At 68.9% G+C, this 20,954-nt stretch overlaps 7 protein-coding genes across 7 annotated transcripts; 3 read left to right on the top strand and 4 right to left on the bottom strand.

The window, feature by feature from the left end:
* Nucleotides 1-98: 98 nt before the first annotated feature.
* On the top strand, nucleotides 99-1,658 carry RHOBADRAFT_52087 (uncharacterized protein; the record flags this gene model as incomplete). Its single annotated transcript, XM_018416161.1, has 6 exons — nucleotides 99-221; nucleotides 380-474; nucleotides 559-666; nucleotides 743-787; nucleotides 874-990; nucleotides 1,087-1,658. The coding sequence occupies exons 1-6, from the start codon at nucleotides 148-150 to the stop codon at nucleotides 1,656-1,658; spliced, it is 1,011 nt and encodes a 336-aa protein (XP_018273187.1). The 5' UTR covers nucleotides 99-147.
* Nucleotides 1,659-3,374: 1,716 nt separating this feature from the next.
* Nucleotides 3,375-6,348, bottom strand: RHOBADRAFT_12290 (uncharacterized protein; the record flags this gene model as incomplete). Its single annotated transcript, XM_018412087.1, has 12 exons — nucleotides 3,375-3,584; nucleotides 3,668-3,715; nucleotides 3,785-3,871; nucleotides 3,952-4,302; nucleotides 4,382-4,476; nucleotides 4,559-4,882; nucleotides 4,964-5,231; nucleotides 5,316-5,549; nucleotides 5,651-5,821; nucleotides 5,935-6,036; nucleotides 6,094-6,178; nucleotides 6,254-6,348. Coding segments are annotated over 12 exons (2,070 nt in total), but the record flags the coding sequence as incomplete, so codon positions are not given.
* A 3,396-nt stretch (nucleotides 6,349-9,744) lies between these two features.
* On the top strand, nucleotides 9,745-9,982 carry RHOBADRAFT_52085 (uncharacterized protein; the record flags this gene model as incomplete). The annotated part of the gene is made up of 2 exons (XM_018416160.1): nucleotides 9,745-9,869; nucleotides 9,935-9,982. Coding segments are annotated over 2 exons (171 nt in total), but the record flags the coding sequence as incomplete, so codon positions are not given.
* Nucleotides 9,983-10,256: 274 nt separating this feature from the next.
* RHOBADRAFT_42345 (uncharacterized protein) lies at nucleotides 10,257-11,401 on the bottom strand (the record flags this gene model as incomplete). Its single annotated transcript, XM_018414047.1, has 6 exons — nucleotides 10,257-10,275; nucleotides 10,358-10,775; nucleotides 10,871-10,987; nucleotides 11,057-11,101; nucleotides 11,173-11,274; nucleotides 11,338-11,401. The coding sequence occupies 6 exons, from the start codon at nucleotides 11,399-11,401 to the stop codon at nucleotides 10,257-10,259; spliced, it is 765 nt and encodes a 254-aa protein (XP_018273184.1).
* Nucleotides 11,402-11,814: 413 nt separating this feature from the next.
* RHOBADRAFT_34627 (uncharacterized protein) lies at nucleotides 11,815-12,634 on the top strand (the record flags this gene model as incomplete). Its single annotated transcript, XM_018413213.1, has 3 exons — nucleotides 11,815-12,307; nucleotides 12,381-12,402; nucleotides 12,472-12,634. The coding sequence occupies 3 exons, from the start codon at nucleotides 11,815-11,817 to the stop codon at nucleotides 12,587-12,589; spliced, it is 633 nt and encodes a 210-aa protein (XP_018273183.1). The 3' UTR covers nucleotides 12,590-12,634.
* A 5,184-nt stretch (nucleotides 12,635-17,818) lies between these two features.
* Nucleotides 17,819-19,074, bottom strand: RHOBADRAFT_64662 (uncharacterized protein). Its single transcript, XM_018418543.1, has 7 exons — nucleotides 19,054-19,074; nucleotides 18,882-18,978; nucleotides 18,790-18,818; nucleotides 18,584-18,712; nucleotides 18,244-18,305; nucleotides 18,085-18,141; nucleotides 17,819-18,014 (listed from the first exon to the last, which is right to left on the bottom strand). The coding sequence occupies exons 2-7, from the start codon at nucleotides 18,970-18,972 to the stop codon at nucleotides 17,990-17,992; spliced, it is 393 nt and encodes a 130-aa protein (XP_018273182.1). The 5' UTR covers nucleotides 18,973-18,978; nucleotides 19,054-19,074; the 3' UTR covers nucleotides 17,819-17,989.
* Nucleotides 19,075-19,343: 269 nt separating this feature from the next.
* On the bottom strand, nucleotides 19,344-20,718 carry RHOBADRAFT_64661 (uncharacterized protein). Its single transcript, XM_018418542.1, has 5 exons — nucleotides 20,550-20,718; nucleotides 20,356-20,476; nucleotides 20,145-20,245; nucleotides 19,983-20,076; nucleotides 19,344-19,904 (listed from the first exon to the last, which is right to left on the bottom strand). Exons 1-5 carry the CDS (start codon nucleotides 20,623-20,625, stop codon nucleotides 19,604-19,606), a joined length of 693 nt encoding a protein of 230 aa, XP_018273181.1. The 5' UTR covers nucleotides 20,626-20,718; the 3' UTR covers nucleotides 19,344-19,603.
* Between the last annotated feature and the right edge of the window lie 236 nt (nucleotides 20,719-20,954).

The following is a 20,954-nucleotide window of genomic DNA, read 5'->3' as shown; positions in this document are numbered from 1 at the left end:
AGCCAGCTTGACCGTCTCGTGCGGCCCTGGGCGCACGCGCAACCCGCCCTGAGGGTTTGGCGTCGGCGCCGCGCTGCCTGCGCTCGCCGTCATCGCTCCGCCTCCTCACGCTGGCATCTCGCCCTCTGAGGGCTTCGGAGCGCTTTCATGGCGTACTCGAAGAGCTTGACAAGGGCACTGCCCGAGCGAGTAAGCGCTCCGAGGCCATTTGACTGCTCGCCCTCCCCTGCGCGCCGAGCCTCGCCTCGATCAAGCGGCGGCCGCTGGCGAGACGAGGGCCATCTGCGCAGCACCTCGGTAGCACAGAAGAGCCGCCGAGCTGTCGGACCGCCTCTTTCCCTCCTTTCCCTCCCTTCCACCCTCGACCTCGCCCTCTCCCTCCCTCGCCTCCCCCGACCTCGACCATGCTCGCCTCGACCCTCGCCCTCGCCACGCTCGCCTTCTCCGGCTCGGCCATCGCGTCGATCGGCTACGGTGCGCCCCCTCCCTCTCCTCCCCACGTCGTCGTCGTCGTCGTCGTCGTCGTCGTCGGCGGGACTGACCTTCCTCCTCGCGCAGACAAGGACACGGGCAAGCTCGCCTCGGTCAGCTCGAAGAACGTGCACGACCTCGACGAGGAGGTAGAGTACAAAGAAGTGTGCTACCGCAACCTGTACGCCGACGTCGGTGCGTCCCTCGCTCTCTCTCTCTCTGCGTCGTCCAGGGTCAGCAGGCGACTGACTCGTCCCTCGTCGTCGCGCAGACTACTTCAAGGTCCACAACCAGAAGGAGCTCCTCCTCTCGGACTGTGCGGCCTCGCTTCTCCGACTCTCTCGCGTCGACGGCGACCTCCGAAACTGACCCTCGCTCGGTCCCCCTTTCCCTCGTTCGCAGCCAAGGGCGCCCAGGTCTTCCTCTCGGACGGCCTCAAGAAGGCGTACGACGACGTCGAGTACTACTACGAGGAGTACTGCTACAAGCAGTACAAGGAGCGCTCCCACTCGAACGACTGTGCGTCTACTCCTCCCTTGTCGTCGTCTCTCCCTCGTTCCCGAACTGACCTCTCTCGGCGCCCTCCCGTCCACTCGCTCTCCCGCCCTCCCTCAGACGACGCGTCCTCGGGCATCCTCGTCGGCAAGCGCGACTTTGCGTCCTCGCTCGGCCTCGGCGACCTCTCGAACTTCTCCGGCGGCGGCATGGGCCTCGGCGCCTCGTCGTCCAAGTCGGGCGGCGGCGGCGACGGCGAGTTTGGCGGCGCGAGCGGCCTGTTCAGCAAGGGCTCGTTCCTCGACACGTTCTCCAAGGGCGACGGCATGGGCGACTTTGGCCTCGACTTTGGCGACTCGTCCGAGGGCGACTCGTCCAAGGGCGACTCGTCGTCGAGCAAGAAGGACGACGGCGTCGACGCCAAGGGCGATCAGCAGCAGCACGACGACGACCACGACGGCGGCAAGGGCGCGTTCGACGGCTCGTCGTTCGGCTCGTCGCTCCTCGGCGGCGGCGGCTCGTTCGGCTCGGGCGACGACAAGCACCCGGTTGACGACGGCAAGGCGTACGGCGGCGACGACAAGGACGCGTCGCACAAGGACGACGGCAAGGGCGACGGCAAGGTCGAGGGCGGCGTCAAGAAGCGCGGCTTTGTCCTGTTCTCGCGCCGCGTCGCCGTCTCGAGGCACTGAGTCCGGTGCGTCTCTCTCTCTCTTCTCTTTCCTCGTCACTCGTTCCCCAGACTGACCTCTCCCTCGCCGGCCTGCAGCTCACTCTCCTCTCTCGCCTCTCTTCGCCTCCTCCCCCTCCTCCTTCTTGACCTCTTCGTAGCCTCCCTCTCTCTTCCTTCCTCGTCCTTCTCTCTCCTGCATCGCGCTCTTTCCTGCTTCTCTTGTGCCGGCGAGAGCGTTTCGAGAGCGGTCGAGCAAGTGGGAGCGAGAGACCGCGAGCAACTCGCCCTGAGGCGATTTGAGAAGGTCCGGGCGTGCGCGAGGGCGAGGTCAAAGCGCGACGGCCGTGCGCTTGCTCTCGGAGAAGTGCTCGCTCGTCTGTCGACTCTCAAGTAACGCAGCACTCAGGACTCTCACCCGCCGTCGTCGTTGCACGTCCGCCGTCTCGCGCGTCGCCCGTCGCATCGCCTGGAGACGCCCGGCTCCTGTCACCGCTCGCCATAACAACGTGCGCAAACCCGCCACCGAGTTGCGCTCGGGGTCCCTCTCCTCCGGCGCTCGCCGCCCTCGCCCGAACGGCCATCCCAAAGCCCGGTGCAGCCTGCGAGAGGGGGGACACGGGGCGTCAGTGAGGCTCTCGGTTTGATCTAGACCCGCGAGAGAGAGAGGCTGAGAGAGAGAGAGAGAGCGCACCTCGTCTGCACCACCTTGTCGAGGGGATGCTGGCAGCGATCAACAGGCTCACCGACCACAACCCTCGCGCGGCGTCGCGAGGGCGTCGGGAGAGGGTCGGGAAAATGGCGGCGGTTGGGACGAAGAGGGTCGACGAAGGACGGGCCGCGAGTCGGGCAGGAGGGTCGTTTTTTCGAGGAAGCTGCGGGCGAAGGAAGACGAGGTCGGCGCGAGTCATACGACGACGGCGGCGAGAGAGAGAGGAGGGCGCACCTGTGCACCGAGAAGCAGGCGAGGGGACCACCAGCCGAGTTGAGGCGCACGAGCTTGACAAGTCACGACTCGAGGCTGCGCGAGGAGGAGGAGGGGGAAAAAGTGGTCAGGGCGCGTGCGGGCGAGCAGAGGGAGGCAGAGGGGCGCACCTTCTTATAGAGCCGTGCGAGCCGGGTCTGACCGCGCTGGTCCAGCCGCGAGCGAGCCCGAGCGAGACGAGGCGAGGTCGACGAAGAAGAAGGAGAGAAAGAGGGAGGCGGCGGGCGAGCGAGAGACGACGTCCGCCGTCCGTCCGCTCGCGCCTCCGGGGCCGAGCTCAGCTACCCCAACCGTCGAAGCGCGACAAGGAGAGGAGCCAGAGCACGACAGGAGACTGAGAACAGCTGTGCGAAGCGAGTGCTAGAGGCGAGCGCGAGACGACCTTCTCAAATCGAGCAATTGCGAGCCTCTCGCGTCGACGAGGTCGCGCGCAAGCGCTCGACAGCGGACGTCGACAGCCCAGCCATGTGTCCCACTCGAATAGGTGCATGGCGACACGCGCCGACGCTCTACGTCCCGCCGCCGCCGCCATCTTTCCCGCCGACCCCTCTCAGCCCGAGCCCGTCGCCTCCGAGCCTGCCCGTGACAGGCACGCCGCGCTCGCCGTCCATGCTTGATCGGCCGTCGAGTGCCGCAGAGATAGAGGGAGGAGAAGCGAGGAGCGGGCGGCGAGAGTCGCTCGGGGAGAGGTCGGCGGAGGAGGACGAGGGGAAGAAACCAGGCAAGGCCGAGCCTGCGCGCGCGACGAGAGGGTCAGTCGCCGAACCGGACGCAAGTACTGGGCCGTACCGCGTCGGAGAATGTCGTCGACGAGGCGTCGGACGAGGAAAGGGGCAGAGAAGGGGAGGGAGGAGGGGAGTAGGGAGAAGAGGAGGACGCGGATGTACTCTCGCTGAGTGCCGTGCGCAGAATCTGACCCGTGCGGTCGAGCGAGTACAGGAACCGCAGGAGCTCGCGGCACAGCTGCATTCGAAAGTCGCTGACCGGTCAGGAACCGTGCATCGGGGCGACGCCGAGCGAGTCGAGGGGAGGACATGCGGACGCACCGTCCACTCGCCGGCCTCCATCGCCACCTTGAGCAACCTCACCGTGTCCTGCGCAACGAGGAGAAAAGTCAGTCCCGCGCTTGCCCACGAGGAGAGACAGGAACTGAGAGGGCTCACCTTGCTCGACTGCTCGACCGGCTCGAGGTTGTGCAGCACGAGCAGGTACGACGCCGCGACTTTAAAGAAGCCCGACGCGATGCACTTCTGCAGGTGCACGACGCGAAAAGAGTCAGTCGGACCGCTGTGGCGCGGCAGACGAGGAAAGAGGACGGGCGGCGGCGCACCTCGAACAGCTCTCGAGGCTTGCCGGCGATGCGGAATAGGAGCTCCCACCTCGTCACCTCGGTCTTGCGCGCACAGTTGACGACGACCTGCAGGCAGTCGTCGAAGTGGTCGAGGAAGTCGATGACGCGGGCGAGGAGGCCTCCTTGACCGGGAGGGGGTGCGAGCGCACTCGGCGACGACGATGATGCGGCGACCGAGTCGGCCTCGTCCTCGAGGACCTCGTGCAGGAGCATCTCGAGCGCGTGCGGGAAGTAGACGAGCTGCTGGTAGTGCGACGCAAAGAGGACGGCCTCGCGGGCTTGCGAGCGGTCGAGGTGGACCCGCAGGACGTGATGGAGGAACAGGTGCGTCTGCGGGAGGAAGCAGGAGGCTCGTGTGGTCAATGACTGCTGCGGACGAGGGCGCGAGGGGTGCGGGGAGAGGACGCACAGTCGTGATGATGCGGAAGAGGGCAAAGTCGAGGGAGCGCCGGAGCGAGGTCTCTTGGTCGACGCCGACGATGATGCCCTTGTCCATGAGGACCGCTGCGCACACACACATGACCGTCATCAGTAAGAGGCTCGTAGAGCTGGCGAATGAGGAAGAGGTAGGGAGAAGGGGACGGACCGAGCGGGTAAAAGTCGAGCGGCATGGCGACGCTCTCGCGCACCGTCTCGTACGCGTCGCGCTTGGCGTCGACGCGCACCTTCTCGATCGTGAGCGCGTCGAGCCACACGCGGATCTTGGCGCCGTCCCACGCCCACAGCGAGTTCTCGAGCGTCCCGATGCCGCGCAGGTGCGTCCAGTAGAACTCGACGCGGTCGGCCAAGATCTGCAGGTCGTACTTGACCTCCTCGTGGGCAGCTCGACGAGGGCGTAGGAGGACGAGGCGGCCCGAGATGAGGAAGATGATCGTCGCGACGTTCAGGTCGTCGGCCGGGTCGCCGAACCCTGCGAGTACGAGGAGGGCGAGTCGGTGTCCGGCTCGACGAGTCTCACGCCTTCACTGCGAGAGGAGGAGGTGGGACGCACGTTGCTGCGACTTGGGCACAAGCCAGCTCAGGCCCCTGACCCTCCTCGGGTCCTGCACGACCCCCTCGAAGCCGATGCTCCCGCAGACGCGCAACCTCGGCCCGCCGCTCCGGGTCGACCGGATGAGGAAGTGGTGGAACGTGTTGTCGGCCGTGTAGACGAGCAGGGACGAGTCGAACACGCTCAGGACGAGGGGCGCCGAGTCGAGCGGGACGATCTCGAGCGTGTCGGCGAGCGACAGCGGCTTGTCGCGCGAGAAGAGGCGCAGCTGTAGATCCGGCGGGTCAAGAAGTCAGTCCGGCTCCTTCACGGCTCAGAAGAGCGCCGACAGCTCGAGGGACGGCCGACACACCTGATACTCCCCCTCGACCTCGCACCCGACGACGAGCACGCTGCCCCACCAGACCATGCCGCCGCACACCCTGAGCGCCTCCTCGTCCCGCTCCTCCTCGAACAGGCGCCATCGACCGCTGAGGGCGTTGTAATGCGTCAGGCCTCGGCGGCCGGCGACGGCGATGAGGCGGGCGTCGGACGAGATGACGGCGTAGCGGAGCGGGTACTGCGAGGCGATGTAGGCGGCGGGTATCTGTGCACGACCGCAGCGACAACGCCATGCGGGAGAGAGTCAGTCGGCGCTCGACGAGGCAGGTGACGCCGCCGCAAGGAGGAAGAGGCTCGCGGGCGCACCTTGATGTGCTGCCAGACGTCGCTCTCGGGGTTGATGACGCTCATGTCGGGCTGATCGGCGCCGCGGTAGACGAGGACGCGGTCATCGGTCTGGAGGAAGGCGTTCTTGGTGTTGTCGGGAGCGTGGCACGCCGTGACGGCGCTCTTGGCGAACGGGATGACGAACAGCTGCTCGTCGTGAGCTGTGGAACGAAGCTCGTCAAGACCATGCTCTGCTGTGACGCAAAGTCACCGAACGAGAGGAAGAGAGAACGCCGTGACGCACCTTTGCGCTTGGGGTGGACCGGCGGCGGGCACAAGACGACGAGCTCGGCGTCGCCCTGGGCGAAGAAGCACGCCCTGACGCCCTCCATGAAGTGGTCCTCGAACGCGTCGCTCTTGTCGCCCTCGACGCCGTGCCCTGCTCCACCGCCGGACGACGACGAGTCGAGCGCGCCGGCGACCGACCACGAGCCGAGCCGGCCGTAGGTCGACCAGAGGGCGTAGCCGCGCGCGAAGCCCGAGGCGAGGGCGTAGCCGTCCGAGGTCCTGCGGTCGATGAGCGAGAGGCATGAGTGAGGCTCCTCGTGCACGAGAGAGAGAGAGGGCGAGGCGAGGACGCACCACGAGAGACACGTCACCGGCCCAGTCGCGAGCGCCGAGGCCGTCGTGTTGAGCGAGTCGCGCAGCGCCGACGTGTGCGACAGGCTCGGCGGCGAGAGCTGGTCGAGTGGCGAGCTCGGCGGCGAGCCTGGCGGCGGAAGAAGGTTGTAGGTCGCGACGCTCCCGCTGCGGACGAACGGCGCGAGGTCAGTTCGTCGCTCGAGGCCGAGGGACACGAGCCCTTGAAAGGATTGAGGACGTACTCCTCGCAGCCGACAGCGACGAGCCCCATGACCTCGTTGACCGCCGCACAGCTCGCGCCCTTGCCCCGGTCGAGCTCCTTCTCCTGCTTCTCGACGTCGAGCCCGCTCTGGCCCTCCCGCTCGTCCTCGCCCTTGCCGCTCTTGCCCACCGGCACCCTCGGGTGGAAGCACACGCCCTCCCACGTCCACCGCTCGCCGGCGCCCGCCCCACCTCCTCCTCCGGGCGTGCCCGGCCCCTGCCCAGGCCCGAACGCGAACGGGCCACCGCCGCTCTCCGACGACGGCGACAGGAGCAAGCTCGTGCTGCTCGCGCCTGCTGCCGCGTGCGCGCGCGCGAGCGAGCCCGAGGCGCCCGTCGGGGTGGCGGTCGCGGATGGCGGAGGAGGACGAGGTGGGGGCGCCCAGCGAACGAGGTAGGCGCGGCCGTCCGAGGTGAGGAGGATAAAGGTCGTCGGCTGACGAGGTGTGGGGGGCGGAGGAGGGGGGACGCTGCTGTGGGAGCGCAGGGACGAGTACGAGGGCTGCTGTCGGAGAGGAGGAGGGCTGGGCGCGTCGGGCGTTGTGGCGGAAGGTGGAGGCGCGAGCGCGATTAGCGAGGTGATGGTGACTGTGTGGAAGAGCTCATGTCAGGCACGAGGAAGAGGAGGAGCGCAAGAGGGTTGAGGGCGCACCGTCGTCTCGATCCCGCCCGACGAGCCACTCCCACTCGCTCAGCGGCACCGCGTCGCTCGCGCCTTCCTGCGCGCCCAAGCCCTGCGGCAAGCTCTCCCACCCGCTCGTCCGACGCTGGAGGCTCGGCGCGGCGGGCGCCTTGCCGAACGTCGGCAGGCGCGAGGTCGAGGTCGAGGCGGACGATTCGGGGGCGACGGGCGAGGGAAAGGGCACGATGCGGAGGATGGGTGGGTCCTGGACGGCGACGAGGAGATCGGACGGGGTGACGCAGACGCTGCGCAGGGAAGGAGAGGTCAGCCTGCTGCGCTCGTTGGCGCGGGAGGAAAGGGGGAGGGGACGCACCAGCCGACGCCCTCGCCAATCGCCATCCCTCGCTCGCCATCGCCGCGGATCACGATCCCCTGCAGCTCTTGCCCCTCTCCCGCCCCCTTTGGCCAAGCCTCCTGCGCCTTGTCGCCGCCGGGCAGGACATATACCTCGTTGGTGGTCGGTCGCCGGCCCGTCGTCGCGGCGGTGGAGGCGGGAACGATCGAGTAGACGAGGTGGTGGCCCGTCGAGGTCGTGACGATGATGCGGGTCGGGCCGTGAAAGTGGATGGACGCGTTCGAGCCGTGGGTGCGGAGCGAGAAGGGCGTGCGGCGGAGCTTGGCGAGGACGACCTTGGGCTGCCGTCATGAGGCGCGGTCAGCTGGGGCAAAGGTGGAGGTACGAGTGTGAGCGAAAGGAGGACGCACCCGAGTGGACCACACGCTGAACTCTTCCCTGCCGAGCGAAGCCCAGAGCGACCTCGCGCCGGCTGGGAGCGACGCCGCGTCGTCGCCGTCGCCGTCGTTGTCGCAGTCGGGCCCGCGCGCAATGTCGATGATCTCCTCGCCCTCCTCCTCGAGCAGGCCGCCGAGCGAGTCCTTGAACTTGCCCTTGGACGGCCGGCCGGGCGTCTTGTACGGGCGCGTCGGCTGGGCTGGGGCGGGCCCGACGGGGAGCGCCGAGGTCGAGACCGAGAGGCGAGTGGTCGGCAGGGGCGAGGGAAAGTACATGCTCGGCGCTTGACGCTGTGGACAGCCGAGAGTGAGCGGGTGAGGCTCGAGGTGGGGGAGAGGAGAAGGAGAGGGAGGACGCACCCGATGAGGGCGAGGACTTGCTCGAGCTGGTCAATCAGACCACACTGAACACTGTCGGCGTCTCCTGCAAGCAGCTCAGCGAGAGCGAGCGGTCGTGTGACGACGACGAGTAGTCGCGTCGTCGTCGTCGGCGTCCTCCTCTCCTTCCCAGTCCTCGCCTGCCTCTGCTGCCAGTGCGGGCTTGCTCGAGCTGCAGGCAGGCTAGTCCTCGAGCGTCTAAGCGCAACTCTGGCGCGCCGCTGGGCGATGCTGCCTCGCGCTCCTCGTCCTCGCTCGCACTCGCTCAACCCGCCCTCGTCCGCCGCGACTCGCCTCTGAGCCGGCAGGTGTGCTGCGCATAGTGCCTCAGAGCTCTGCTCTCGAGCGCCTGCACAGCAGCGTGAGCGCCGTCACACCGGGTGGTGCTTCCGCCTCTCGTCGCGAGCTGGCGACCGCTCTCTCGCGGCAGCTCTCGATCACGGCTCGAGCTGCTCGTTGCGCTGCGGCGATCGTGCGACGACGTCTGGAAGGCTCCGGCCGTGAATCCCGGGTCCGTCCCGACTTCTTCCCCGGGCTGATGACCCTCCCTCGCAGTCACCGGCTCGTCCTCTCCCTCGTCTCGTTCGCCCTCACCACCGTCGACCTCGTCGTTCCCCGGACGAGCGCCAGCCGACATGCTCCGCGTTTGCGCCGTCGCCGTCGTCCTGGCGCCCTTCTTCCTCGTCGCCCAAGCGCTCGCCCTCGGTGCGCCCTCATCTCTCTCTCTTCTCAGTCTCTCGCCTCACACTGACCTACTGTACCCACAGCGCCGGTCGCAGCCCCCTACCGCGCCTACCCTCTCGCCCCGCTCGACTCGCCCGCACCGCCCTCTCCTCCCCCGAGCCAGCCGTCTTCGCCCTCGTCCTTCCCGGCCGCGCTGCGCCAGGACAGCGCCGGAGCGCTCGTGTTCGACCACAGGGCGTTCGAGAGGAGCGAGGGCGAGAGGGAGGTGTGCATCCGAGAGGTGCTCGGCGGTGCGGGTGCGTCGGGACGGTCTCGAGAGGGTCGAGCGCCACTTTCTTCGGGCGACGGGCTGACCTATTCTCGGTCCCCGAACGCCGCAGTGTCGCTCTCGGTCGACCTCCTCGCCTCTCTCTCGCTCAAAGACGGTGCGTCCCCGCATCTCCATCTTTCTCTCGCCGTCGAGCTCACGTCCCTCGTCCACTCGCAGCCGGCGGCACCCCTTTCCACCTCTCGTCCGGCCGCAAGACGACCTTCAACGCGACGCGTGCCGTCTACCTGGAGGCGTGCTACGAGCCTGGGGCGTGGGCGGCGGTAGGGAGGAGTGCGAGCGGCGAGGGAGGAGGAGCAGGGTGGAGCGTCAAGGCGGGCACGGTCGGGTCGACGAGCGGCAGCGGTGCGTCGCGCTCGTTCCTCTCTCGGTGTCTGCGCTCTCCTTCAAGCGTCGTACTGATCGAGGAGCGCTTCGTACGCACAGTCGCGACGAACCAGACGGTCGACCAAGCCTCGGGCCCCGGCTCGCACGAGCTCGCCGCCCTCGCCAACTCGCCGACGGGCACCGACGCCTTCGACAAGCTCGACGCGACGACCTGAGCCCTCGACGTACGTCCCCGCTCGACCTGCCGTCTCTCTTTCGTCGCCTGACCCTTCTCTCACTGCGGTCGCAGTTACGAAGCCTCTTCTCGAGCCGGCGACAGACCCTTCTTGCCTTTCTTGCCCACCGTAGCTTTCTGTCTCTCTGTGCTGCAGTCTGTGCGGTCTCGACGATTGCCCGGCGAGACGACGTGAGCGACAGAGACCGAGAGAAAGATCCGGAGCGCCGCTTCCTCTCGCTCGAGATCTCTCGGGACGACGAAGAAGAGAGAAAGAAAGGATGCAGATCGAGAACGCTACAGCACGACAAGCCGACGAGGTACCGACGAGGAGGAGGGACGAGCGAGAGGGGAAGAAAGCCAAGCGGGAAAGAGAACGAGGAGAGGTTCGGTGCGCTCACTCGAACAGGAGGCCTCTGCAGGGGCAAGCCAGTGTAAGCTCACGCTCGTCACGCCACGTACGCCACTCGGGCGAGGGAAAGAGAGAGCAGGACGCACCCTTGCGGCCCGTCGTCGACGCCCCTCTCCTCCTGACCCTCCTCGCACCCCTCTCCCTCGCCGCCCGCCCCCTCGTCGCCGTCGTCGTGCCCGTCCCACTGACCTGACACGATGCGCAGCACGCGCACGATCCACCCGGGCGAGCGGCGCTCGACGCCCTTGCCCGCGCCGAGCTGCGTCGAGTCGACCTGGCGCGCCTTGAGGCGCAGGATCACGGGCGACGAGCTCGCGCCGGTCTTGCCATCGGCCGTAAGCTGGTCGCCGTCGGCGTTGAGGCCAGTGCTGCGGTCGGCGAGGATCGAGTCGGCCGAAGAGTGCGGCACGCCGCCGACGTCGTCGCCGAACGAGCTCGAGAGGCCGCCTTGCGTGACGGGGACGCCGAGCTGGCGGCCGACGAGCAGGCCCGAGTGCTTGGAGACTATGGGTGGGCAGGCGAGATGGGAGAAAGGCGGGCGAGGCGGCGGTCAGCGAGGTGTCGGGCCTGACTGAGAGAAAGGACGAGAGGGGGCGCACCGTCGTCCGAGCGCTTGCGGGCCTTGACCTTCTTGTAGCAGAACTCCTCGTAGTAGTACTCGACGTCGTCGAACGCCTTCTTGATGCCGTCCGAGAGGAAGACCGCCTTGCCGTGCGCTGCGAGGATCGAGCGGACGAGGGTCAGTGCGTGCGCGTTGATGAGGCTTGGGGGAGAGGTCGGCGCACTGTCGGAGATGAGCGCCTCGGTCGAGTGCTTGACGGTGAAGGCGTCTGTACGTCGGGCGAGGTGTCAGTGCGCGCTCCGAGGCGGCGAAAAAGACGAGTGGAAAGAGGTGGCGCACCGACGTCGGCGTACAGGTTGCGGTAGCAGATCTCCTTGAGCGACATGTCGCGCAGGTCCTCCTTGCGGGACTGCGAGTCGGAGATCGCGGTCTTGCCGTCGTCTGCTGGGCCGAGGAGGGAGTCAGTCGGCGAGAAGGAGAGGAAAGGAAGGGAGGGAGACGCACCGTGACTGACGTCGGCGAGGGCGAGAGAGGCGCTCAGGACGAAGAACAGGGTCGAAAGGAGCATGGCGAAGCTTGAGCACGTCTGAGCGAGGGCGAGGAGGAGAAGAGGCAACGAGACGGAGGCGAGCGGCCGAGGCGACGAAAAGGACATCGCCTCGCGCGGCAGTCCTCGTCGGAAGGCGCGGCCGTTCCGCGTCGGCAAAGCAGTAGCTGGTCTGAGCGCAATACCGTCGACTTGATCGCAGCCGAGCGAGGCGCGCGGGGCAGAGAGGCTCGGAGAGATGAAGGTCGGCCGCGAGGCGAGGAGGAGCGACGACACCACCGGGACGCGACGCGGCTGCTCTGCAGCGTGTACAGAGGTCTCCCCATGCAGTGCAAGAGCCGCCTGCTAGCTGACGAAGCGCTGGCGGGTAGCCGACCCGAGCGACCGGTTCGCGCCTGTCGGACTTGGCTCTGTGTCCCGCCACTCGTCGCCTCATGGCCGCACTCGCCAGCGCAGAGGCACTCAGCAGTGCCGCAACCGGCGCACAGAACCCGACCGAGGTCCTGTACCTCGTCGCGCTCCACTTCATCGACTCGTTCATCTCGCTCCTCTCGACGAGCGTGACGTCGGACGAGCACATCACCTTCGCCAGCCAGCTCAGCAGCGGCTCGACCATCGGCAAGCACGCTCGCCACCTCGCCGACCACTACCGCCTCCTCCTCGACGGCACTTCTCGCGCCTCCGCGTCGTCGTCCTCGCCGATCGAGTTCTCGTACGACATCCGGTCCCGCAACCTCGCCGCCGAGACGTCGCACGCCGCGTGCGTCGAGTCGTTCCAGCAGCTGCGCGCCCAACTCGCCGAAGTCACGCGCGAGGGCCACGGCGTCGACCCGGAGCGCGCCGTCCGCCTGCACGCGACGACGCCGTTCGAGGTCGAGGTCGGGAGCTCGTTTGCGCGCGAGCTGTGGTTCGCGAGCTTCCATGCCGGTGCGTCCCTCTCCTTCCTTTCCGACGACGCCCTCTCGACTGCGCCAAGCTGACACCGAGTGCGTGCGCGCAGTCCACCATTTTGCCCTCATCCGGTCCGTCCCGCCTCTCTCCTGCGCTCCTCTCGCCCGTCCTGCACACTGACACGCGATCGCTGTCCGCAGAGTGATCGCGACCGAGCAAGGGATCGAGGTGCCGCCCGAGTTTGGCGTCGCGCCGAGCACGCTCGTGCACCGCAAGGAGAGCGACGAGTCGAGCGCACACAAGGGGTCCAAGTTGTAGAGCTGCCTCTCTCCCTGTCGTATACTAGCCTGTGCATGGACCGCTCCCAGTGAGAGAAAGAGAGGCTCGTTCGTTGAGCGAGAGCAGGGCGGGCTCCTCCTCGGCTGTCTGCCCCCGACTCGACCCGCCAACATGAGCGTGTCGCTCCCTGTGACGCCGCTGCATGCTCCACCGCACCTCGAGATCGACCTCGGCCATGCCTCGCAGCCGCTAGAGCGAGGCCTGCACGACTCGCCGGCCTCGTTCGTCTCATCGAGCGACGACCCGCACCGCCAGCAAGAGCAGCTCGGCCGAGGCCAGTACGCGGCTCAGGGCCAGTCAAGCACGCTCAAGGCCGACTCGGACGCCGGCAGCTTCATCGACCGTGGCCCCGTCGCCTACCCGCTGTCGCCCTCGTCCTCATCCCCCCACCACTCGCCGACCTCGACCCTGTCGTCGACCCAGCGCATCTTCAGCCAGCTCGACACGGTCAAGGCCATCCAGGCCCGCATCGCCTCGGCCCACTCGCGCCTCGAGCGCATCCCGGCCATCGACACGCTCGCCGCCGCCGAGCGCCCCACTGCAGCGCCCTCGTCCCCACCGCAAGCGGGCGCGGCCAAGGCGGGCAGAGACGGCGGCCTCGGCGACCGCACCAAGGAGCAGCGCGAGCGCGTCGCAAGGGCGTACGAGGACAGCGCCGACCAGTTTGCGCGCCGCGAGGAGGGCGTCGAGGGCATCATGGCGCAGGTGCGCCCCCTCCTCTCTCTCTCTCTCGAGCGCGCTCTCTCTCGGTCGACACTGAGACCGCACGTGTAACGCAGCTCGGCGAGCTCTCGGCCGCGCTCAAGACGCTCCACTCGCTCCCCTCCCCTTCCCTCTTCCCGCGCTCGTCCGCGTCGTCCACCTCGTCCCCCCAGCCCACGCCGACCACGCCGACCGCGCCCGCCAAGCTCGTCCCGCCGACCAAGTCCGACACGGACCCCGTCGGCGCGCAGGACGAGCGCGATCGCCGCCTCGAGGCGCTGCGGGCGCCCGGTCGGCCCGCGAGGGCCCGAACGGCGCTCGTGCACGAGGCGTGAGGCGCGCCGTCGTTGACTCGGGTCGGCCGTCGGTGTCGTCGTCTTTCACTGTGCAGGTGCTCGTTGTCGAAAGTCGAGGGAGCGGCGCTGAGGGCGCGAGGGAGGTGGGGAGACGTGCGACACGCGCACGGGCCGCGGACGGACGGCGCGACGGCGACGGCGGCGGGCGGCGAGCGGCGGGCGGCTGTCCTCCGGAACGTCCGCGGACCGGCTCGCGAGGGGGCAGGAGAGAGGAGTCGGGCTGCGGCTGGCCGCCGTCGCCCTCGGTGTCGCCGCTCCTCTCCCTCTTCCTCGTCCTCGCTGTGCAGTGCAGGAGGGTTCGTGTCAGTGCGTCGCTTGTCCTGTTACTCTCTTCGCCGAGCCGCACTGAACCGCTCGTCGTCCAGCAGGTTCCCGTCGTCGTCCTCGCCGCCGCACTCGACTCGGCTCGTCTCGCCAGTCCGCGGCTTCTCCGCCGTCCTTACCTCGGCCCGCCGTCGCCTCCTTTTTCTCACCTGCCTCCCATCCTCTTCGTCCTCGACATCCTCCATCGACCGCATGCCCTCCTCGTCGTCCAAGTACTCGTCGTCCCACCGCGACCGAGACGACCGCCGAGACCGGGACCGATCCTCGTCGCGCACGCGCTCGTCTCGCTCGACTCGGGACCGCGACGACTACCGCGACCGCGACCGCGATCGTGACGACGGGCGCGACCGCCGCAGCGACCGGCGCCGCTCGTCGCGGTCGAGGACACGCAGCAGCGCGGCGGTCAAGGACGACGGCTACTCGTCGTCGGCGCGTCGTTCGTCTCGGCGGGACAGCGCCGTCGACGACTCGTCGTACGGCGACGGCGACGGCGTGGCGACGGACGACGACGCGTTCTCGGCGGTGCCGTCGCGCTCGAGCAGGAGGAGCACGGCGGCGCCGCCCTCGTCGGTCACGACGGCGTCGAGCCGCAAGTCGCGCGGTGCGGCGCCAGCTGCGACGGGCTACGGCGGCGACGATGCGGCAGGAGACCCGTACGCCGACGATGCGTGGCCGGGCGACGGGGCGGCGGCAGGCGGTGGCGGGCCGGCGACGGCGGGCCGAGCGGGCGCAGGGCAGCAGGCGGCGCCAGCAGGACTTGGAGGCTACGGGCAGGGGCAAGGGCAAGGTGGGCAGGGAGGGTACGGCGGGCCAGGTCAGCAGGGCTATCCGGCTGGTGCGTCTCTCCTTCCCCTTCTCCTTCAGCGTCCGCAACTGACGGCCGTTCTCCCTCTTGCAGCCCCTCCTTCTTCTTATGGCGGCTCGATCCAGTACGGTCAGCCCAACTACCCGTCCGCAAGCGCGCCGTACGGCCAACCAGGCGCGCCGCCGCCTCAAGCGCCATCGTTCGGCTACCCGCCGCCACCGCCGCCGCAGCAGCAGCAGCAGGCGTTCTCGCCTCCTCCTCAGCTACAGCAGCAGCCGAGCTACTACGGCCAGCAGGGCGCACCGCCCCAGGGCCAGCCCGGCCTCGCCCAACAGCCCGGTCCCGCCTACTCGGCTTGGCCACCGCAGCCGCCTCAGCAAGGTCCACCTGCGCAGCAGCAGCCAGGCTGGCCGCCGAGCGCGCAGAGCCCGCCGCTGCCGCCTCAGCGCTACCCGTCGTCGAGCTACGGCGCGTCGCACGAGCCGCCGGCGTCGACCTACGGCGAGGGCATTCCTCGCGGGTACGCCCCGACGCCCGCGCCGAGCGAGCCACCCGCGTCGTACCCTCCCTTTCCCGGCCCACCTCCACCCGTCCTCCCCTCGTTCGCCCCACCGCGCACGTCGACGCCGGCTCAGCCGCTCGGACCCTCGCCACCGCCACAGCCCTACTGGGCCGAGCAGTACCGCCAGCCGCCGGCGCCGTCGCCCGCACTTGCGCGCCCGGCGAGCTACTACGGCGCGCCGCCGCAGCCGCCGCAGGCCCTCTCGGCGTCGCCGCAGCCGTACGGCGCGCCGTCGCCGTCGCTGCAGCCGGCTCGAGCGCCCGCACCGCTACAGCTGGCGACGTCACCCGCACCTGCGCCGGCTCAAGCGGCGAGTGCGCCGCCGTCGCAGGGCTCGGTCGGGCAATGGGTGCCCGGCACGGACGGCCAGTGGATCTGGCAGATCTCGACGCCGCCTGCACCTGCACCGCCGCCGCCGCCGCCGCCTGTCGCCGCACCTGTCGCACCACCGCAGGCGCAGGCTGTCGAGCAGCCGCAGCACCTCGGCTACCCGTCGCCGCCGCCGACGCTGCAGCACGCGAGCTCGTACGGCCCGCCGGCTGCGCCCGGACCTCCTGCGCCGGCGGCGCCCGGTCAGCAGTACTACGAGCAGCAGCGAGCGCCGCCCGTGCCGTCGTACCCGCCGGCGCCGCAGCAGCCTCAGCCTCAGCCGGGCTACTACCCCGGCGCACCTCCCCCCGCTCCAGGCGCGCCGCCGTACCCGGCTCAGCCGCCTCCTCCCGCTCCCTCGTCCTACGCGGCCTATCCTCCTCCTCCTCCGTCCTCGTCGTACGGCTCGTACACGCCACCTCGCGAGCCGCAGCAGCAGCAGCCGCGCCCGTCGGCGCCATCAGCCCCGAGCGACTACTCGGACGAGACGGCCTCGCCCGCCGACTACGCCCCTCCTCCTGCGCCTGCCTCGACGGCAACGCGGAGCGCTCCATCGCGGGCCGGCGCACGGGGCGACGCAGGGCGGTACCGCGACCGCGCGCCGACGCCGTCTGACTCGGGCTCGGAGGGGTCCGGGAGCGACGACGACGCCGCGCCGCCGCCGCCGAGGGCATCGTTGCGCGGTCGGCGGGACAGCTACGCGAGCGAGGCCGACTCGCGGGACGGGCGGCGCGGTGGTGGCGGCGGTGGTGGAGGAGGTGGGCGAGGCTCGAGGAGGGACCGAGAGCGGTCGTCGAGCCGGGGCAGGGACCGCTCGGCGAGTCGAGGGCGGGACGACGGCGGTGGACGCGGCGACGACGACGACGGGTACAACACGTATCGGTCGCTCGGCAAGGGTGGGGCGGCGAGGGGCAGGCGTGCGAGCGTCGCGAGGGTCGAGAAGGAGGACGAGGCGGCGCTCTTGAGGGAGCGCAAGGACCTTGCTGCGTGCGTCCACCTCTCTCTCGTCTGTCCTTCTCTCTCACTGTATGTGAGCCCGGACTGACTACGACCACATGTTGTCGCAGCCGCATTGCCCGCGAAGAAGCCGACCTCATCGAGGCGCGCTTTCGTTCGACCAAGCTCGCCCAGCAGCAGCGGCACAAGCAGCAGCAGCCGCAGCATCGCCAGCAGTACGTCGACGAGGACGACACGGGCGACGCCGAGTGGGAGCGCATCGAGCGTCCGTCGTCGTCGTCGGCGGCGAGGAGGCGCAGCATCGGCGACTCGTTCCGGCAGAACCAGTGCGTCCCACTTTCCCTCGACGCTTCTCATGTCCCTCAGTCACCGACTGACATCGCTCCTCTCGACAGCCTCCTCGCGCCTGAGGCCGACTCGAGCTTCGACCTCCCCTCTCGCCGGCCGCGCTCGAGCCCCGTCCCGCCCGGACCCGCACCTGCGCCGCCCGTCCTCCCGCCCAAGCCGCTCCTCCCACCGGCCAAAGCTTCGCGCATCGCCGCCTGGTCCGCCTCGGTCCCCGCCTCGTCCTCGTCCGCCTCGGGCACCGAGTCGTCGGCCACGTCGACCTCGAGCTCGGCCGGCGACGTCCCGCTGCGCAGCGCGCTCAAGGGCGCTCGCGCGCGCACGAGCTCCACCGCGCATGGGCGTGCGCCGCCGACCATGGCCGTGCCCGAGGACGACGGGCTCGACGATGTTGTCGAGCCGTTCGACGCGTTCAGGCCCGTGACGGGCAAGGAGAGCGCCGGGCAGCTGTACGGGACTTGGGTGCGTCGCGATCGTTTCTCTCCCTCGGCCTCGGCTGTCTCTCTCTCGCTCTCGAGATGAGCGACGTGCTGATTCGCCTCGATGCACGCGTCCGCACAGCACCCTCGGCACGGCAGGTGAATGTTGCGCGCCCAGCCCTTTCGCCCTCTTGTCCCTCTCGCCGTCTCGTCCTTCCCGCGCACCACTCCCTTCATGTCCCTCCTCGTCGCCCTCGCCCCTGCAACCACTCGATCATAGACCCTCGTCCACCTCATCGGGCCCTTGTCTCGAGAGCCTTGCACTCGCTCTCACGCTCTCTCTACCTCGCTCGAGACGGTCGACGAGATGATGCGACAAACGAGGTTGCTATACCGCCCTGGAGTGGACCGAGAGAGAGTGTGTGGGAGAGGGGAAGGGGAGGGCCAAGGGTACTACTGCGAGAGGAGAAAGGGAAAGAGGAGGGAAGGAAACGACAAAGGGGGGGCCACCGAGCCGGTCGACGTCTACCGAGAGCGAGTCTACTGGTCCTTGGACGAGTAGAACCTGCGCGAGGGGACGAGGCGTCAGTACGAGGTAGGAGGAAGAGGAGCGAGGGAGAGAGAGAGGGGCGTACTTGTAGGCGAACCAGGCGGCGATGGCGGCCAAGGGGAGGAGGTAGGTGAAGCCGCCGCTGCACGAGCACAAGTGGGTCAGGCCCGCATTGAGGACTACTCGGCTCACGCATGCGAGAAAGTGCGCGTGCGCCGAGAGGCACGAGAGAGAGCCGACGCACCCCTCTGCCTTGCCCGCCGCCTCGCGCGCCGACTTTGCCGGTGCGGCACCCTTGGCCGTGCCCTGTTTGCGGCGCAGAGAGTACGAGTCAGTGCTCGGCCAAAGGAGGGCTGGGTCGCGGTGCCGGAGGAGGAGGAGGGGGCGGTGTCGAGAGGAGGTCGCGCCGCCGCGGCAACGTCGCCGGGGTCGACCAGCCGCACGGAGAGCAGTGCAGGCGCGCACACGGCTGCAGCTGAGCTCGAGACGAGCGCGACCGAGGCCGGCGCGCCGCGTCCGGCAACCTCGCACCTCGTCGCCGTCCTGCTCCCGGTCGAACGAGGCAGACGAAAGTGAGAGCTCACCTCGGGGCCCTCGCCGACGTAGTACTTGTCGAGGATCTCGCGCGCCTCGTCCGAGTGGCCGACGTCCTCGAACGCCTCGGTCGCGTCGCGCCCTGCCTCGCCAAAGAGGACCTCGTCGCCGCCCGGGTGCTGTTGCGAGGGAGAGCGTGTGTCAGCTCGCGTGGGGCTGTGGAAGAGGGTGGTGGAGGACACGCTGGAGAGCTCACCTCGTCGAGGAACTTGGAGATGCCGTACACTGCGGGGCAGGGAGGTGGGTGAGAACGAGGTGGTGGCGCGAGGAGGAGGAGGGGGGACGCACCCTTGCCGTGGATGAGCATGAGGAGGCCGTCCTTGGACTTTGCGCCCTCGGTGCGGAGGTCGTCCCAGGTATACTGCTTGGTCTCGGACATGGCTGGCTGTTGGGAGGGAGGAGGTGAGCGAGCTATCGTCTGACAGCGGCGCGTGTCGGCTCGGCGCGGCGACTTCCTCACCTCGTCTCTCTCGAGGAGTGCGGCTGTACGGTGGTGCGCTCTGCACAGCAGCCCCCCGAGCAGAGCCTGCACCAGCCGCTGCCGCCTCTCCCTTCCCCCCACGCTGCCGCGCCCAGCTCGCCCCCCGGCTTCTCCTCGCCGGACTGGCCAATCTCGGCACGCGCCTTCGCGCTCGCGCGCTTCGCTCTACGTTCGGCCGGCTCAACCGCTTCCTCTCTCGCTCTCGGCTGCATCTGTACTGCAGCCCTGAGCTTCTCCCGGACGTCTCTCGCTAGCTTGCGGCTTCGAAGGGCGACCGAAAAATTGTCTGTGTTGCGCTCGGCGCGCGAGAAGGTCGAGAAAGAGGAGGCCAGGATATGTACGGCACGGCGTTGGGAGTGGGGTCACGGACGACGAGAAGGGTCTAAAGGGACGGAGGAGAGAAAGGGAGGGCAGGAAGAGGGAGCGAGGCGGCGAGGAAGGAGGTCAACCCCGACGCTCGCGCCGCTCGCTAGAGGCGCACGCAGCCCAGCTGCGGCGCACCCCCTCTCTCCTCGACTCGGCGCGGCGCTCAGTTGTCGAGGCGCGCCTTGCCCGCCTCGGCGCGGCGCACACGGCGCAGCCCGAGCCCGTGGAAGAAGCCCGCGAGGCCCTCGTCCGCGTCGCCCTCGCCCTCGCCGGCTTGAGCGCTCGCGGACGGCGTCGCGCTGCTCTCGGTCGCCGAGGGCTCGCTCGCCGACGACGCGCTCGAGCTCGACGGCGAGTCCGACAGCGGGAACGGCTCCGAGCCGGTCGACTGCGAGGGGAGGATGTTGCCGACGACCGAGAAGCGGGGCGACTGGTTGCGCGTCGAGCCGAGGAGGACGAGGAAGCTGCGTCGCAGGGTCAACGAAAGTCAGTCTCTGTGATTGGACATGCACCGTCGAGAGAGAGAGAGGAAGAGAGCGCACTAGGTGTCGCGCGAGGGAACGTCGTCCGGGATCACGAACGTGACCGAGTCGGGCGCAGGCGCGTACAGCGCGAGGTCGCTCGCGAGGGTCCAGTCTGCGCATCGTCGACGTCGTCAGCCTGGTGCCCTCGAGCGGCTCAATGAACGGAAAACGAGGACGCACTGAGGTGGAGCGACGTCGAGCCCTCGTCGTCGTACCCGAGGACGAGGTCGGCCGTCTTGCTGATGTTGCCCGCCGGGACGTCGCTCGGGATCTCCTGGTTCCTGCGTGCGTCGAACAAGGTCAGCTCTCGGTGTTTGTCAGGTCGTTCGGCGACTCGACGACGTCGACCTCCTCGAGTTGACCTTCGCAAAAGAGGAGAGGCGAGACGCACCACGACGCGGTGTACTGCTGCCCGGCGATGAACACCTCGCCACCCTTGGGCGCCGTGAACGGCGGCTGGTAGTCGATCTTGCTCTGCGCGCCCTTGCCGCCGTCAAAGACGCCGTCCGCCGCTGCTCTCGAGGGTCGACAGGTGAGTCAGCGCGACGTTCGACGTGTTGCGAGGCTGCGAGAGGGGGGACACACACTTGGCAGAGGCGGCCGACGAGAGGGCGAGGAGCGCAAAGGCCGAGGTGAGGAGGGACGAGGGCGACGCGAACATGTCGAGGCGGACGAAGAGGTTCGAGCAAAGACGAGGTGGAGGAAGGAGCGAATCGGGTCGGGGGAGGGCGCGAGGAAACGACGGCGAACGACGAGAGCGACAAAGTGAAGTGAAGGAGAGAGAGAAGAGAAGCGACAGCGAGCCCAAAGAACAGCGAGAGCTGTTGTGCGCGAAGAGGGAGACGAGCGCGCGTTCGTCGCGCTAATTTCTAGCGCACCGGCCCCGCGTCGACGCTAAGGAAGAAGAGGCTTCGGCGACGCGGCGACGGTGCCGACGCCCAACGTGCGGCGTTCGTCTGACGGCGAGGGAGGGACGAGCCTCGAACTGCG

This window comes from Rhodotorula graminis, assembly GCF_001329695.1.
Source record: "Rhodotorula graminis WP1 unplaced genomic scaffold RHOBAscaffold_3, whole genome shotgun sequence".
In the NCBI taxonomy this organism is placed as follows: Eukaryota; Fungi; Basidiomycota; class Microbotryomycetes; order Sporidiobolales; family Sporidiobolaceae; genus Rhodotorula; species Rhodotorula graminis.
This window is presented reverse-complemented; position numbering and strand designations above follow the sequence as displayed.

Bases quoted from the DNA above. Each gene is read 5' to 3' on its own strand.
- RHOBADRAFT_64662 (XM_018418543.1), bottom strand. From the start codon at position 18,972: ATGTCCGAGACCAAGCAGTATACCTGGGACGACCTCCGCACCGAGGGC. The intron at 18,819-18,881 runs GTGCGTCCCCCC...CCTGCCCCGCAG, and splicing joins CATGCTCATCCACGGCAAGG to TGTACGGCATCTCCAAGTTC. The intron at 18,306-18,583 runs GTGAGCTCTCAC...CGCCGCAAACAG, and splicing joins ACGTCGGCGAGGGCCCCGAG to GGCACGGCCAAGGGTGCCGC.
- RHOBADRAFT_64661 (XM_018418542.1), bottom strand. From the start codon at position 20,625: ATGTTCGCGTCGCCCTCGTCCCTCCTCACCTCGGCCTTTGCGCTCCTC. The intron at 20,477-20,549 runs GTGTGTCCCCCC...CCTCGAGAGCAG, and splicing joins GTCGGCCGCCTCTGCCAAGT to CGGCGGACGGCGTCTTTGAC. The intron at 20,077-20,144 runs GTGCGTCCTCGT...GACGATGCGCAG, and splicing joins CTCGACGTCGCTCCACCTCA to ACTGGACCCTCGCGAGCGAC.